Below are 16,332 nucleotides of genomic sequence, written 5' to 3' on the forward strand. Positions count from 1 at the left end.
AGAAACACTGGGTTCCATTGATCCATCATCAGTCATGGACCACAGAGCTCTGGAAATGGTGCACAGCAGTGATGAGGATCTGTGGCTCCATTTTTACATTACTCTGTGAGTCGTTGACCTCTCAGAGCAAACACAAGCATTATAATCATACCTGTTCTCCAGCAGCAGCAGTGTCTTCAACATGTGTTTACTGTCTTTACTGATGAGGACGTCTTTACTCAGAGTGAAAGCAACATTTTAAACATTTTAACAAACATCTGTAACCACCGCTGCAAAAAACAAAAATAATGATCATAAGAAATTAAATAAAAACAATTGAAATAAGTAATAGCAGCATATTTAATAGCCAAGCGTTAACATGATTGAAATGTTGCCATCAGTGTTGTCAAATAATGAATATATTTTGTATCTGTGACTTCATCAGTGTGCAGTTACCTCACTCCTACATGATGTATGTATAACTGTATCAGTACAGTCCTCCCTGTGGGAAGTGAATGCAGGAAAGGATGAACTCCCATCAGACACAGACAGCTGCAATAAAAGCAAACTGATGACACTGGACATGTAAATAGGTTTCACATGTCCTCGATGAAGTCGTCTCCAAAGTGGATCATGAGTCTCAGAGCGCTCAGGATCAGAGAGTCCACGTCATCATCGATCTCGAGCTCATCACTGTAGTTCTTCACCGGACAGATGCAGTTCATTGGGATTCCCACAGCTGAGCTGAAGTCTTTCATCTGATGTTAAAGAAACAACGTTCTGACCTCTGCTCATCTGGAGACAACATTTAGAAAACTCAATCACACCATCGTCGACAGAACAACTCACCTTCTTCCTCAGGTGTTTGCTCTTATAGACGTTCTTCAGATCCTTTTCGATTTCACCACAGGCTGTGTCGATGTTGGTGACGATCGCCATCTGAGGAATTCCTGCAGACACAGAGATTAGCTCAGTGTTCTGAGTAGAGCTGCAGATTATTTTCACTAATGACTGATCTGCTGAGGCTCACTGAGATCTGGTTTCAGGGTATCTGATGCTTCAGATGTTTAAGTTGAACTGGAGACCTGGTCTTTAAACTAATGTTTGTCTGACTGTGACTGTCTCTGGTTAAACTGACGGCTGTTCCAGATGTTCCACATGTCAAACAGTTTAACACATAATGATGGTTGTAGCTGCTTTTTAAAAGATCCCGACAGTGTTGATGCCTTTAATCTTCTTCTGTCTCTGCAGCTCAGAATATCATGAGGCAAGATAGAAACTAAACCCTCTGGTGTTTTACATTAGAGACATAATTACTGGGATTATAAACACAAAATTCTGGCATTACTTTCACTTTTAAAGTGGTTCTGGTCTGGTTCATGCACCTAATTTTGAAAAAAAAAAAAAAAAAAAAAATGGTTTGGAACCCAAAAAGCTGCTTCTCAGCTGGAACCAAAAAATAGTGTGTGAAGTGTGAACCATGGTGACATCAGTGGGTGTGTCCTATTTTACAGGTCACTGTTTCCATTGTGCATAATTATTGTATTGCCCTGCTATAAATGATAATATTTTGTTTCTTTAAACATGTGTTTGGTTAACAAGTATGCAGTATATTTTGAAATATCGTTTGTCAAGTTGCTGCTGTCGTGAAATAAGTTTGCATTAATGTGGAGAAATTCATAATGGTACTTTATTTGGAAAGGTAGTAAAGTGTCCCATGTTCTTAACGGTCTGTGAATATCTCATGATGTTCCCTCTTTAATTGAGTAACCAGGTGTCAATCTATTATTAGCCAATCCGTGCCTGTCAAAGGTGAGCGTCAATTACCTACCGGATTCTGAGAAGGGGGTGGGACTAAAAAAAGAAAGGAGACGAGGCTCGGGCTAGTAACGGGAGAAAGGAGGGAAAGAATAAGACACAACGAAAGAGCTAGTTGAGGTAAGGAGTAAGAGTAAGCCATGTTTGGAGCTGTTTCAGCCGGAAACTATACTAAATGTCGGCGACGCCATTTTCTGTTGTGTATTAATGCTGGTTAGCCTCGTTCCCGCTAATGAGGAGAAGAAGGAGACGGTGTGTGTGAGGGAGAATATTTTGCGCCGAGGTTTCTGGGTGAGTATGGACATTATGTGAACTGGTGACAATATGAACAGTGTCTGGGAATGAATAGTGAGTTTATTAGTTTTGTGAATTTCTGCATAGTGTGCCCCAAGCCTACATGCTGCCGCCACGCATGCTGCTACTGCTGCTGCTGTAGAGGGCGCTCGGGACTTCGCTGCTGCCAGAGGACGTGCTGTTGCACATGGACATGTCCTCAGGACTGGTTTCTCCATCTCATATCACCTTTCTTCACTGAACAGAGGGTTTGAGGAAAGTGCTGCTAACCATTTCTGAATTTCCAAGGATTAGTGAGTACAACGACATGGTACCATAACTGAGTTTTACAAAAGCCCAGGTATTATTATTTTATTTTATTGACTTATAGAGTCACCAGGTCATTTCAAAGGGTGATTGGTTTTCTGTTAATAAACATCTCATGTTGTTGCAATGTATATTTGTGTTTGAATGTGGTATTGGCAGGGCTATGGTGTGTTAAAGGTTTGCGTGGGACGTTGTAAGCTCACATAGACAGTCTAGCTATAAAATCAGCTAACCAGGCCTCTCTGCACCCTAGGCAGGGTCGTATGCTCTCGTTAACATATATACCAAAGTTAATATGTTAGTAGACTCTCTCCAATTCACCTTCCATGCTTAAGGTGTTAACAAGTGTAAAGGGGTTTGCCATGACGAATCTGTAGCAAATGAGAGTTGAGTGGGAGGGCTACATTATAGTGGTTTCACTCAAAACTGGTGGAAAACACAGGCTGGTTCACTGGATAGAACCAAGGTTTCAAGAACTCTGAACTGAACCAGTTCAAGAACGAGCTAATTTGTTGGAGAGGAAGCAGGAAACTTCACTGTCAGTGACTGCTTCATAGTTGTGAATCAGGAGCTTCAGTGTTTGGAGTCAGCAGCAGGTGAAGTTCAGGAGGCTGTGGCTCTTCATTCAATGTGTCACATGCATTTAACTTACATTTCATAGACTTCAGTTTCTGCTTCTCACACAACAGAAGCTGACCAGACTGAGTGACTTTAGACTTTAGTTGTCAACCAATGTTGAACCTGAAAATGAATTCACAAGGATTCACAGAGGAACTGCTGGGTGAATTTAATTTGATAAATTCTTAGTCATGTAAGAGACAGTGACTGTGAGTAAATCCTCCTCTGTGAAACAACCCTCTGAGATCTCTGATCTTACCCAGGTCTCTTGCTGTCTCTCTGATGCTACTCATCTTCTGCAGAATTGGCTCCTTGATCTCTGATGAGTTTGCAGAAATCACACAAACCAGGACATGAACTCTGTCGTCTGGAGAAGGTGTTTGGTTGTAGCCTGGGTCTTCATCTGACAGAGGACATGCTGGGTTGAACTGGAAAACAGTGGAAAACACAATTACATCATGATGTAGATAGAAAGACTAAGGTGCTTTACAAGAACATGTACAGCAAAATAAACACAAAACCATGGTTCAAGTTCAGGGACACTGGTTGGACTGGACATTTATGACTGACCATAAAACCTGGAATACATCTGCCAAGAGTCTGAACTCTTTCTTACTGCTCAGGCAGTTTTCCAAAGAGCACCCACCGGTTTAATCAGTGGTTTTACTCACCCATCAGAAACAAAATTACACAGAATATTTCATAGATTCATCTGCAGCTAAAACTCAAGTAAGTAAACCTTAAAACCTTTAAATACTAGTCCACTGAATTTCTCTGAGAATATCCACAAAGAGGCATTATTGAATAATGTGACAGTCGTACCTTGTGATCCTCTATCACATGTCCCTTCATGGCCAGTTTGATGTCGTCAGCACGAACTCCAGAGTCCGACCCCTCCTCCAGCCCCATCATATCATTGAAGACGAACGGGTAAAATGTCTTTGGGTTTCCTCTTCCTTTTCTGATTTGATGAGTTTTATACTGAAACACACACACATCCAGTGTCTCCAGTGACCAGTCTGATGTGTCATGTACATGTGATTCAGTGAAGGGTTCGGCTCAGTGAACTCTGAATTGCCTTGAATATTTCATTTGCTCTGGTGGATAAAATCACCAAAGAAGCAGCAGATTGAAGCCACACAGTCCAAGACACATTGTTCTAATCCTGTTACATTAATATACAACTAAATATCAACAGCAATGATACTGAACTTATCAGTAAAATGTTCACAGACAAGGTGTTTGTTGTCCAGATTATGTTTCCTATAAGACGTCTCTGTGGGCCATGTGGGACAGGATTGTGTGAAGGTCAGGACAGTCACTGAGTATCAACCACCAAGCAAACCAAAAGGAACTTTAGTTGGTTATTATAGCAGTTTCTTCATTACAGTCATGTTCCCTGTCACTGAACTGCTCAAGGCCAAGGTGAAATTTGATTGGTCGGCTGACACTGATTTTAAGGGGGGAGGAGTGACAGCCCCTGGCTAACTGTCTTTTAAGTTGTCTTCAATGTCTAGACTCTCTGAACCCCAACTGCCCAGCAATCCTGAGTCTCAGGTGCCCAGTTGTGTCGAACCCTTCCTGTCCAGTCATCCTGAGGCCGGGCTGGCCACCAGCTCAGAGCCTCAGTTCTCCCGAGCCTCATTTGCCCTGTTGACCGCCCAGTCGACTGCTCCTGTGTCACCTGGTCTGGTTGACATCTCACCTGTTCCAGTGTCATGGGGTCCAGTCAAAGTTTCATCAGTTCCTGAGTTATCTGTCCTAGCCAGAACAGAGCATCGGGACCCTGGTCGATATCCGGTTTCTTCCTGTGTCGGCTTTACGCATGAGTTCTTGGATCAAAGTCTCGGCTGCCCCTGTGTTGACCACCACAGCTGACCTGTTCCAGCGTGAGGGTTTTTGGTCAAAGAGTTTCTTCTGTAGTCACCGCTCCCTGAACTCTAGTTGACGGTCTGGCTGACACCTGCACCTTATCTCCAGTTGGTGGCCCAGCTGACACCTGTACCTTGGCTCCTGTCTCCCTGCCCGACACAGCTCAGATCTACAGCTGACGCTGGTTATGGTCATGTGTCTGATGGGTACGTTTCAGTGGTCTGAGAGATCCAGAGAACCTGGACTCATTATCGTGGGCTCTGTGTTACCTTTGTCAGACACAGGTTCCAGTGTTGATGTCCGATGGATGGGGTTGGCAGACTACTGAAGACCTCCATCTTAAGGCAGGGCGTGTGATGACCCCTCCCACTCTGCCTGCTTTTGCAGATAGTGGGAGTTGGGTGGTAGGTGGAGATGGGAGGCTCGTCTGCTCATACCTGCCCTGTGTGGCCTCCCTTTTTGTTCTTCCTACAGTCAGTATGGCCCAGCATCCATTAGAGTTGATCCTCTGAACTGGTCATTTGACCTTTGACTTGGTCATGTACTCCTCAGTGTGCACATGGGTGATCTGGTTTGGGGATGAAAGGTTCCTCTGTATTGGTTTCTTATCACTGGATGATGGGAAACCAGGATGGGGGTTCAGGCCATCTTTTTTTAGATTTTATTCTTACTTGTACCCTGATGCGGTCTCTGGTTCATGTCTGTTTACCTCTCCCTCACCATGTTTACCCCATCCCCCCACCCCCCTCTCGCCCACCCTGAGTCCGGTTCTGCGGAGAAGTGTTTCCTTGCCACAGCTGCTTAGTGCTGCTCATGGTGGATCTGTTGGGTCTCTCTCTGTAAATTTTATAAGATAAAGAGTACGGTCTAGACCTGCTCTATATGTACAGAGCCTCCAGATAACTTCCGTTGTGAATTGGCGCTATATAAATAAAATTGACTTGACCTAACATGAACTCTTTAACAGCCTGATCACAGATGCCATGCTTGATGTCGCTACACAAATCTAAAGTTTTCTTACTTGTCTGGTGAAGCTTGTGTCAGAGGTGGTTGCACTGGCTGCAGCAGGAATAGTTGTCCTGCCTCGCATGACGGTGCTGACAGAGTTGATGAAGCTGGACTTTCCGCCTCCGACAGGCCCGTACAGAAGAATTCGCAGATGTTTAATGTCTCCGTTTTCAGGCCTGTACTCCTGCACATACTGAAGATCCCTCTGTTTCTCTCTGTTAAAAAATGGATATTTCAGATTTAATGAATCATTTTAACAACTTATCAGCTTGCATTGATAACACAGACATGCAGCAAATAAAATGAAGTAAAACAAAATAAACAAAAACAAACAAAATGACCAAACTAAAGAAAGGTTAAAGTAAAACAGTGTGCACTTTTTGGTTTTTAAAGTTTCCTTTCAGAAACTAAAGTTTTAAAAATGAGACCAAAGGGTTATTTGATTTTAAAAAACACAAATCAAATAATTTTCTGTTTGTATCATGAAAGAAAACCGTAACTGAAAACTTACCTTTTAAATTATTTTTTAAATGTGATTGAAACTGTGAGACTGTAGGGGGTGCTGTTGCTCAGATGTTCATTAGGATTAAAGTCAGTCAGTCTTTGAAACAGGTGAGAGAAAGGTTAAATACCTGACATTAGCACAGAAAGGCTACACTGTCTGATGACCGTCACTCAACACAAAGCACCTGACAAATACTGAGTGACGTATTTATTTCCAGGTACAGGCTGAATGTGGCAGAACAGAGTGAAAATCATCAGAAACTGTGACTCTGTGCTAAACAGAAATACTCAGCATCTCAATGCTGTTGTGCATTTTCTTTCTTTCACCTGTTTAAAGACTGAATCACACTAAGAGCAACAACCACAAGCACAGGGTGACATCCATGCAACAGCGCCCCCCTGTGGCCACTCTTCATGGTGTAACACCTGCTGACTGGTTTGAAGAGATCAACAAACAAACATGGCCGTCAGGTTTGTGGATAAACTGAAGTGTATTCGCTGGTCGAGATGGAGGCAGTTTGTTGTGGTGTAGACATTAATCAGTGTGTTATGTGTTAACAGTTGGAGACAGCTGGTAAAACTGCACTTCTTCTCTTTATATACCATCCTCCACACTGACAGGTCCAATGAGTGGTGGAGTGTTAAAATGCAGTTTTAGTCTCATCTGGCTGCAGGACTCTGTGGTGTCAGGAAAGTTTAGGGTCTTTTACAGAGTCACCACCATGGAGGTGTGATGGAGAGCTGGACACTGAGCCAACACTCAGCCTCACTGCTAAAACTCCATCATAACAGAGACGTCTGTTAAACTGTTGGAGAAGAGAGTTTCAACAGTTTTACAGACGTCATCACAATATGGGCCAACAGGGGAAACACTGAGCACTGAGCATGGGTCAGTAAACTCACCCCCAAGATATTTTCCTCCAGGGTTCCTTAAAAGCTGAAAAGAAATGAGGAAATGTTTGAGGAGAAGTTCATCAACACAGATCATCACTGTGTCTTAATAATGAGAAATCAAGATAAAGACTTCATATCTTACTGGGAGAAGGCGTAGGTTCAGGTTCTACAAGAAAAACATGTAGGAAACATGTAAACATGGTGTGAAGTCTGAACACAAAGTAAAATGAAAATACTGCAGAGTAACACTGACTCAGAGTTTAAACTCTGTTGAGTTTCTGCTGAATTTTCTTGTTTGAGTTTCTAAAATCAAAGTTTACAGTTAGAGAGAAACGCTGCAGCACCAGCATCACCTGATGTGGCTCTTACCAGGTTCAGACTCAATGAATGGCCACCACCAGGATTTCCCTGTAGAGAGAAAAGACGACATAAAGAAGATCATGTACAACATGTTCCAGAGCTGACATCTGAATGAACAGTGTGTAAACCAACAGCTGAGACTGCTGGTTAGAAAACAGTGACTCTCATTAGTTACTAACTGATTCTGAATCTGTTCAAACACTGACCTGTCTCCTGACCCTCGATCTGACTGTAGTTTTAATGATCAGGGACAATCAGCACTGCATCACGTCTCCTCTGGCTGCTTCACAATAAAAGCCTCTGTGTCTGTTGCCTGTTGAAAGCTTTTATTGTGAAGCAGCAGCAGCAGTCATGTAACTCAGCTCTGAGGTGGTACAGACACACTGCACATAATGATCTGTTATCTGACTCGTCTTCAAACAAAATCTGACTTCAGTCTAAACAGAGTAGAACCATGTTTGCAGTGATCAACAACAACAGTCCATCAGTCATCACACCTCACTGAGTAAACTGAATAAAGTGAATAATGAGAAGAGAAACATCCTTACTGCGTCTGCGTCGCTCTGCCATCTTCCTCCTCCTGTTGTAGTTCTGCAGCAAAGTGGAGAACAGTGAAATCAGACTGGTTTTATATCGAGGTTCCTCCCTCTCTACAAACCATGTGACTTAAAATAAATCCATCGCTTCGTAGAAACATCTCTGGCTTTCACACACACACACACACACACACACACACAGACACACACACACACACACACACACACACACACACGCTCCCTTGTTCACCTATATTTGTGGGGACATTGATTTCTTGCAAGTCATGGTTTGAGAGAAGCTGTGTTATTTCTTCAAAGTCACATGAAACAGGAATCAGCCAATGATAACAGAGGGAGGGACCCTTATATAAAGAGTCTGTGGCTCATGTTTGTTTCCACTTCTCTGCAGAGCTGCGACAGAGAGAGGATGAAGAGGAGACAGCAGCACTCAGGTGAGGATTCCTCTGATCACATTACTCAGTAAACAGTGCTGAGACTCAGAGTGTTAGAGTTAGAGGCTGTGAGACTGATGAGTGTCCAACGTTTGTGTCTGGAGGTTTTTTCTCTTTAAGACTGAAGTGATTCTCACAGGACAGATTGACTGTTTCAGAGCTTTGAACATCAGGTACAGACACTGTGTGTCTTGCTGAGGTGAAATGAAGTGGGACCTCAGTGTGGTCACATACGGACCCCTCTTCTCTCATTTACCTTCCTGAACAGAGCGTCTAAACCCACAGGTGAATTCAGGTGCAGATGCTCTTTAATCCTTTTGAGAATTCAGTTGACCTCAACCTTTCAGGTTGATGTGAAAGTGGCGTTGATGACTTCAGTCAGCGACTTGTGGCTGAGATAGAGACCACCAAACCAAACTGTCATCCAGCAGAACAGACCCCCTCCCTGGATCACCCTCATCAAAACATTTCCCAGGAAAATGATGTTTGGCCTCGTTAATGACCGTACAAGCCAGGACATCCTGAGAAATCAGTGACAACAGAAACCACCTGTGTTCAATCAGGAATCATGCCCCCCCACCACCACCACACACACACACACACACACACACACACACACACACTGTGAATCTGTCTGAGTTGGACTGAGCTGCTGAAACCCCTTTTACTGTCTTTTATTAATGTCTTTCAGACGACGTGTCTTCTCATGCAGTAGTGTCCTGCTCTGATCAGTGATTGATCAGGTGTTGATTGTCAATCATTGCAGCAATGTGTGCGATATCATAGCTGACAGACCTGAGACCAGCTGATTTGACTTGCAGGTATCTGAGCGACGGCCTCACATGAAATGAGGCCCCCATCTCATCGTGGACCCTACGAGCAGCACATGCTCTGTGTTTAGACCGGGTATCTGTATTTAAAGGTCTCATCCAGTAATTTTCCACTGTTGCTTACACACCATATTTACTGATTAATACCTCAGGCATCGTTGGATCATGAGCAGCGTTATTGCTTACAGGGTGAACTTCTGTAATCACACGTCACACCTGTGTCCACAGCTGAAGGTACCTCTGTTGATCCAGATGACCGATCACCAGATGATATGGAGACGACATCATCAAATCCTGATGGCGACACACAGGTGAGTTTACTTCCTGTTTGTAAGAAAACTTGTTTCACTCCTCAGCGGTGGAAAGTAACTGATTACATTTACTCATGTACTGTAACTAAGAGCAGTCAGATACTCGTACTTGAAGTATCAACACTTTATTATATTACTTTACTATGTTACTTTTATTATAGACTCCGTACTGGAATGACAAAATAAGTTCTGGGTTGACTTGCGATTGGTAGTGTTGAGTGTTGATCTGTCCGGGATGTACCCCACCTCTCCCCCCCATGTCAGCTAGGATTGGCTCCATCCCCCATGACCCTTATGGATAAGTGATATAGATAATGGATGGATGAATCAAACCTTCTTCTGCATCAGAAACGAGTGGGGATAGGTCATTGAACAGAAATGTAATGTGTATGTTTACTGCAGCAGCTCTGAATCCAGAAGCTGCTCAACCAGGTGAAGCAGTCGCCATGGTTCACCTGTGTGTCCAACACACACACACACACACACACACACACATACACATACACACCTGGTCTAAGTCCTTTGTCCTGAATCACTTCTCTCTGTCCACAGGAGTCAGACTCAGACCATCAGACACTCTCAGTGGAGTGTCCAAAATGTGGGAGCAACATTCAGGTGCCAGTTGATGCTGGGGTGGAGGTCACAGATAAATATCAGCCAGCCTCCTCCAACCAGAACAGGACCTGTGGAGAGGTGAGAGTGAGAGTCAGGCTTTTACTGAGCTGTGGGATCAGAGAGAATCTGAAACATGAACGTTCAGAAACAGAGTTTACAGTCTGTAACAGAGGTGAAGAAACAGGACTAACGTATCTGAACGTGGGAACATCTTCTTTAAACAGACTAGGACCAAGACCAGAGTTGATACTTGGACCTGGTTCTGGTTCTTCTGACCTGGTCTGGACTGAACTGAACTGTCTTGAGTACCAGCCTGTCTGGACCTCAGCTGATTGATCTGATTGATTTCTGTACTGATCAATAGAGGCTCTCTGGTCCTTCCTCCACCTTCATCTGCAGTAAACCTCCATCAGTCAGAGCTCTGGAGACTTTAATGATCCATACGTAAAACAGTTACAGTGTTCTGGTCTGTGACCTCCAATGTTTACATGTCTTCATGTCTTCAGGACTGGGTGTCACTGAATGAGGACCAAGTGAACCTGGACGAGGTCTTACAGGAACTGAGAGGCTTGATACCAGATCAACTGTATTCATGTATGTACAATAATTTACATTTATTGTTCTCACATGTTATTTTGATAAAACAGCTTGAGATCTCCTGATTAGTCCTCAGGATCAGGATCAGGATCACTCTGAACTCAGTCAGAGATTTTTTATGATGGAAGAAGCCTCACTCTGTGACACCACCATACATTAGTGTTTCTATATTTCAACAACTGCTACAGAGTGAGACCTCCTCTCTAATGCACCATCAGCTGATCTCAGGTCAGTTTCAGGAGTTGAACTTTGATCCAGATCAGATCAATCAGTTAAACTGATCAGTTTTGTAGCTTTGAATCAGGACGTTCAGTTTGGATCAGAGAGCTGATGGTTTAGTCTCTACAGCTGTTTCCTCACAGACAGACTGAATCTACATGGATTCAGTATCAGAGTCTCTGTCAGCAGAGTCTCTGTATTAAAGGACTCCGATCTGAACCTGATCAGGACTTCTCTGATCATACCATGTAAAACTTTAACACTCTCTGTCTGTTTTCCCTGCAGCTGCTGAACGTTTGGTGAACGACATGAAAAAGATCCCAGAAAACTCTGAACATCTGGTGGACCTCGTAGGTCATATGAAGGAACATCTGAAGAGTTTGAAGGAACATTTCAAACCTCAAAAATCTAACAAAGGTTATCACATTATTTATTCATTTATTCATCACTGAGAAACCAGCACACCACTCCTCTGAATACTCTGTTATATTTACACTGAATTCATGACCACGGTCAGGTCAGGAGTCCAGCAGGTCTCAGCTCAGAGAAAAGGTTCAGCTTTATTCAGGATCAGCAGACTGAAGCCGGCAGAGATAAACAGGACGTGAAGTCAGGGAGCAGCAGAGGTCAACAGCAGGCAGCAGAACCAGAGAGAAAACAGGGATTAAGATGTTAACATCAGGATATTTTTTAAACATTTGGACACTGATTCTGATCACAGTTCTTCTACAGATGTCTGTTTATGTGGAGCTCTGTGGTTACCCATAACACCGTTCTTTGTGCAGGTCTGTGGGAATGTTCAGTCGATCTTCAGAGAGGATCATTAGGATTTCAGTTTTATTATTGTAAATGTATAAACATTAACAGTTTGTTCATCTTTCAGCAGCTAAATCTCCATCGTCATATTCATGCTGTACCTATAAAGTGAAGCTCTACAGTGTTGTCACTGGTAAAACCTTTGGTGCTGATGACGTCATACTGGAGCAAGTAAAGAATAAAAGATGGACAGCAACACTGATGGAGGTGACCACAGATCCTCAGGACTGCTACGTCATCATTGTCTTCTGTCCAATCACGTCTCGTGTTGGATCAGATGTGGAGGCAGCCATGAGACGTGAGGAAGGTAATGATCAGACGTGTTTCCACTTGTTCTTATAGTGAAATGTGCACAGCTCATTCATTCAGTCACTGTTTTTTCTCTCATGTTGTTGTCACGTCAGACTGTTTCATTTTCTTAAAATGTCGTCGCCCTCTTGTGGTAAAAATGTTTCAGTACATATTCCAGATTTAGCAGCAGAAACATTTCTCTTCACTGCTCTGCAGACACAGGACAGTTTTCATGTTTAATAAGTGAAGATAACACAGTGGACACATGAAGACATTAAAGGGTAATATTCTCTTTGTCTTCACATGAAGTTCATCACTAACCTCTGTCCTCATATTTCTGTCTCTCAGTGTCTCAAAGTCAGAAACCTGTCATCTTAGTGATGATGCATCACACCAGAGAAGTCGACTATTCACCTGATGGAAGAAAATGGTGTGAAAAGTATCGAAACGTCGTCTCTGAGGTTCATGTTCTCTTCCATGAGACTCAGCCGGGCTTACTGAGATGTGACAGGAATGATCAGGCATTTGAACAAATTCAAAATGAGGTGTACAAACACAGTAAAGGCAGACGGCCTTGGTGACTTTCTGGTCTGGATGTGGAACAAAAAGCAACAAACAATGAAGTAAAGAAGCAGCAGGATGGTGAGATTCATGTTAGTGATCAATGACAGAAACAGAGAAACACAGTTTGACCTTCTCCTGAGTGAATCTGATTTAATATCACTGATCACAGCTGCTTCACACTGTATTTCTGCTCTATAGTTACTGAGTGTCTTTCCTCTTTTTATTCACATTTTCAGTCTGCACATAAACAAATAATCAAAGTTTTATCTGCTGAGCTGAGGATGAATAAACTCTGACGTCCATGAAGAGAATAAACATCAGATCTGAACCTTCCTCACATTAAAACATTCAAACAGAAACATGGTTTCCCATCGTCTGATCTTTGACTGCAGCTCTGTTAATGACCTCCTCCTCCTCTTCTTCTTCTGTGGTGGTTTAACAGCAGCGACTGGAGACCCAGCTCCTCCAGCTGTTGATGGCTCAGATTGGACTCTGTACATGACACTGTTGACTGTTTGCCTGTGTGTTGGATTAAATGTTTCATCTCAGTGTGAGGTGATGTTTGACGTTTGTTTCTGCTGCTGACAGCAGCTGGAGTTTCACTAACTTCAGCTGTGAGTCTGTTTCCTGGTTACACCTGGTTTGTTAGATTTAACCCTTTAATGTCTGAGCTGTTAATAAGATAAGATGTGGTGCTTGATGACAAGATGACTGAGCTGAACTTTACATTTTATTTCCCTTTTGGTCAGAACCATGACGAGTTAAACAATGATTAAAAAAGTTCATGTTATGTTTTTTCACAGCAGTTAAAAGATGATATGAAAAGATTTCATTAGTTCATATTAACTGACATAAACAGAATCAGAGAATGTAAAAATCAGATGAAATACATTATTTGACATGAGGTTAAAAACTGTATAAATGAAGTGATGAGTTTACTTTCAGATGGATGTATATTTCTCTGGTGTTGACATGAAGCAGCATCGACAGCACTGGTTAAAACATCAGTGTTTTCTATGTTTTTCTGATTCATTCAAAGGTTTTTCACCTGATGGTTAACACTGATTTAAAACTGAGGAATCTGCTGAAGCTGAAGAAATGACGAGCTGTTTGGTGACTGAGTGAAATCCAGTTTAAAACTCTGGGTAGATGGAACAATCCTTTAAAGAGGTGAAGCTGAACAAGGTCACAGACAGAACTGAACATTATTGATTCATGGATCTTTATTCATGTTGTCTGTTTCAGTCAAAGACATTTCACTGTTTTTAGGACTGTTTTTATTGGCTCAGCTCGTTAAAGTTATCGATATTATTATCAGTTATTATTCAGTCATTTTATTTGTAATGTTGCAGGTTAGCAGAGGTTAACCCTCCAGCCACTAGGGGGCCTCAAAGCTGAATGTTCAGCCTCACCTGAGGAGAATTAAACCCACCTGTCTTTATCTCTTATAGGCTTCAAAATAAATGTAGGAAACAAGAAGAAAATGAGCCGCAGGGAGAAGCTGTGCTTTGAGGTTTTCTGACATAATTAAGTCAAAATCGTTGGACTCCACTGTCGCGCAGTGAGTGACGTCAGCCGACAGGTATGATGGGAATGATTGACAGGTAGCCATCATTCCCGTCAGTGAGGATGTGGATGTGAAACGGCGTCAAACAGAAGTTATCCTGCTGGGACCGAAAAAGAAAGTCAGAGGATGGAGGTGAGGCGTTTGTTAGTGATGTGGTTTTCCTGAGGGGGTTAATTTGTCCTGCTAGCTCGCTCAGCTAGCCTCAGAGTAGGGTTTGTATTCTCATAACCAGCTTCAGTGTTTGCTTCATGAAAGGACTGAAGAAAATGAACATGTCACATGTGAATGGACTGTGCTGTCCTGAGACTGTTGGTGTCGTTGCTGTTGTGTGTTGTTGTTCCTGTCGTTGTTGTTGTTGATGATTCTTGCTGTTGTTCTTGTTGTCATTGTTTGTTTGTTGTTGGTGTCTGCTGTGTCTTCGTCCAGTTGAAGTTGTCTCACGTTGTTTGCCTCTTCACATTTCTTTAGGATTATTAATGATTCATTTCTTCAGTGTACTGTGTATTTTATCGGCCTCTCATTAGAAGTGTGCTGCTGCTTTAGAAACAACACTGGTTATTTATGAAGTGACTAATAAATATTAGACCTGTTGTTGATTATTTCCACTTTCTTTCTTTCTGTCCTTTATTGTTGTTTTGTGGTGTGAGAACTTGTGTTGCTGTGGAAACTGGAGTTGCTTTTTTAAAACCACTCAGTATCAGTTTATTTACTGACGTATGGACGATTGTTGTTTTCTTGCTTGAGTGGCTGAACTGAAGAAGATGTTTCATTTTAATATGACAGGTTATCATGACTTTGGCCTGTAACAGAGTGTGGTGTGTTCATGGATCATCTGAGGGATTAGGACTCTCTCCATCGTAGTCTGGGAAACTAGGGGCCCCACACAGCATCTTGCATGGGGTCCCCACAGAGCTAGAAATGGCCCTGCATGTTTGAGCTGTGAAGCACAGTGCAGTGTGTGATTGTCACAGGGTTTCTGTGTGAACTCTGTTTTCACTGACTGGGTTGAAATGAATCAAACAGTGTTGATGCAGAGTGGTTATTCTCTGGATTGAAGACGGCCGGCTTCGTTCAATATGTTTCCTTTGAGCAGATAAATAGAGCTGTTATGCATAAAGTGGCCACTAGGTGTCAGTGTCACTCTGAGCAGCAGGTCTGTGACTCTCACCACAATAACCAGGAGCAGACAGGAGGAGGTGAGTCCTGTGTTTGTATGAATAACATCATGTGGTTGTCTGCTCCCAGGTCTTGGATCTGTGGGCTCCTCAGTCTGAACCACAGCTGGGAAAACATGGCTGCAGAGTCCAGAGAACAAATCAAATCCACCTGTCAGAGCAGAGCCAGAGACGCCTGCTGTCTGTGACTGTAAAGGTCAGTAACATCAGACGATGCTCTACACATCACAGACGTCAGCAAACATCATCCACATTATTTCTGATGCTGGAACAGAGTGACATTTTCAGTTGTTAGCTTTTAGCCGTTAGCTCTTTAGATGTGTGCTAACAGTTAGACCACTGGTCCAATGTAAAGCATGTTTACTTCTACACATGCACAGGATCCTGATCCTGATCCACCTGCTCCTCCAGGATCCCAGAGGACCACGTCATCAATGAGGTGAGTTGATTGAGTCTATCAGCTGACCAGAGGATGGAGCAGCACACACATGGTGAAGATGTGGGCTGTGTTGTTTAGTTGTTCACTCAGTGCAGCCAAACAGGATCCAGGTCCAGTCCAGCTCAGGTCCAGCTCAGGTCCAGCTCAGGTCCATCACATAGCTGATCATTATTGTAATATATTATGTAATATTATGTAATATCTCAGCTCAAAAATTTCTCAAAATTGGACTTTGAATCAAAACGTGAAGTAATAAATAATAGACAA

General features: G+C 42.8%; 2 protein-coding genes across 5 annotated transcripts; one reads left to right on the forward strand and one right to left on the reverse strand.

Moving 5' to 3' along the window:
- Positions 1 to 321: 321 nt before the first annotated feature.
- LOC108874517 (interferon-induced protein 44-like) lies at positions 322 to 8,300 on the reverse strand. Its single transcript, XM_018663015.2, has 9 exons — positions 8,202 to 8,300; positions 7,663 to 7,701; positions 7,436 to 7,459; positions 7,303 to 7,336; positions 5,909 to 6,110; positions 3,838 to 3,996; positions 3,275 to 3,443; positions 829 to 929; positions 322 to 737 (listed from the first exon to the last, which is right to left on the reverse strand). Exons 1-9 carry the CDS (start codon positions 8,221 to 8,223, stop codon positions 576 to 578), a joined length of 912 nt encoding a protein of 303 aa, XP_018518531.1. The 5' UTR covers positions 8,224 to 8,300; the 3' UTR covers positions 322 to 575.
- A 232-nt stretch (positions 8,301 to 8,532) lies between these two features.
- On the forward strand, positions 8,533 to 13,438 carry LOC108874513 (uncharacterized). 4 transcript variants are annotated; one of them, XM_018663011.2, is made up of 8 exons: positions 8,585 to 8,641; positions 9,463 to 9,563; positions 9,700 to 9,782; positions 10,335 to 10,475; positions 10,904 to 10,991; positions 11,499 to 11,630; positions 12,097 to 12,336; positions 12,669 to 13,438. In XM_018663011.2, the coding sequence occupies exons 3-8, from the start codon at positions 9,744 to 9,746 to the stop codon at positions 12,899 to 12,901; spliced, it is 873 nt and encodes a 290-aa protein (XP_018518527.1). In that variant the 5' UTR covers positions 8,585 to 8,641; positions 9,463 to 9,563; positions 9,700 to 9,743; the 3' UTR covers positions 12,902 to 13,438. The 4 variants fall into 4 exon arrangements, with proteins under 4 accessions (XP_018518525.1, XP_018518526.1, XP_018518527.1 ...); XM_018663012.2 differs by having other exon boundaries at positions 8,586 to 8,641; positions 9,463 to 9,547; XM_018663009.2 differs by lacking the exon at positions 9,463 to 9,563 and having other exon boundaries at positions 8,533 to 8,641.
- The last annotated feature ends 2,894 nt before the right edge of the window (positions 13,439 to 16,332 follow it).

The sequence above is a fragment of the Lates calcarifer genome, unplaced genomic scaffold (assembly GCF_001640805.2).
Source record: "Lates calcarifer isolate ASB-BC8 unplaced genomic scaffold, TLL_Latcal_v3 _unitig_5446_quiver_1572, whole genome shotgun sequence".
In the NCBI taxonomy this organism is placed as follows: domain Eukaryota; kingdom Metazoa; phylum Chordata; class Actinopteri; family Centropomidae; genus Lates; species Lates calcarifer.

Bases quoted from the DNA above. Each gene is read 5' to 3' on its own strand.
- LOC108874517 (XM_018663015.2), bottom strand. From the start codon at position 8,223: ATGGCAGAGCGACGCAGACGCA. The intron at 3,997-5,908 runs GTAAGAAAACTT...TGTGTGTTTCAG, and splicing joins ACACAAGCTTCACCAGACAA to TATAAAACTCATCAAATCAG. The intron at 3,444-3,837 runs GTACGACTGTCA...ACTGTTTTCCAG, and splicing joins ATGTGATAGAGGATCACAAG to TTCAACCCAGCATGTCCTCT.
- LOC108874513 (XM_018663009.2), top strand. From the start codon at position 8,575: ATGTTTGTTTCCACTTCTCTGCAGAGCTGCGACAGAGAGAGGATGAAG. The intron at 8,642-9,699 runs GTGAGGATTCCT...CTGTGTCCACAG, and splicing joins GAGGAGACAGCAGCACTCAG to CTGAAGGTACCTCTGTTGAT. The intron at 10,992-11,498 runs GTATGTACAATA...TTTTCCCTGCAG, and splicing joins ACCAGATCAACTGTATTCAT to CTGCTGAACGTTTGGTGAAC.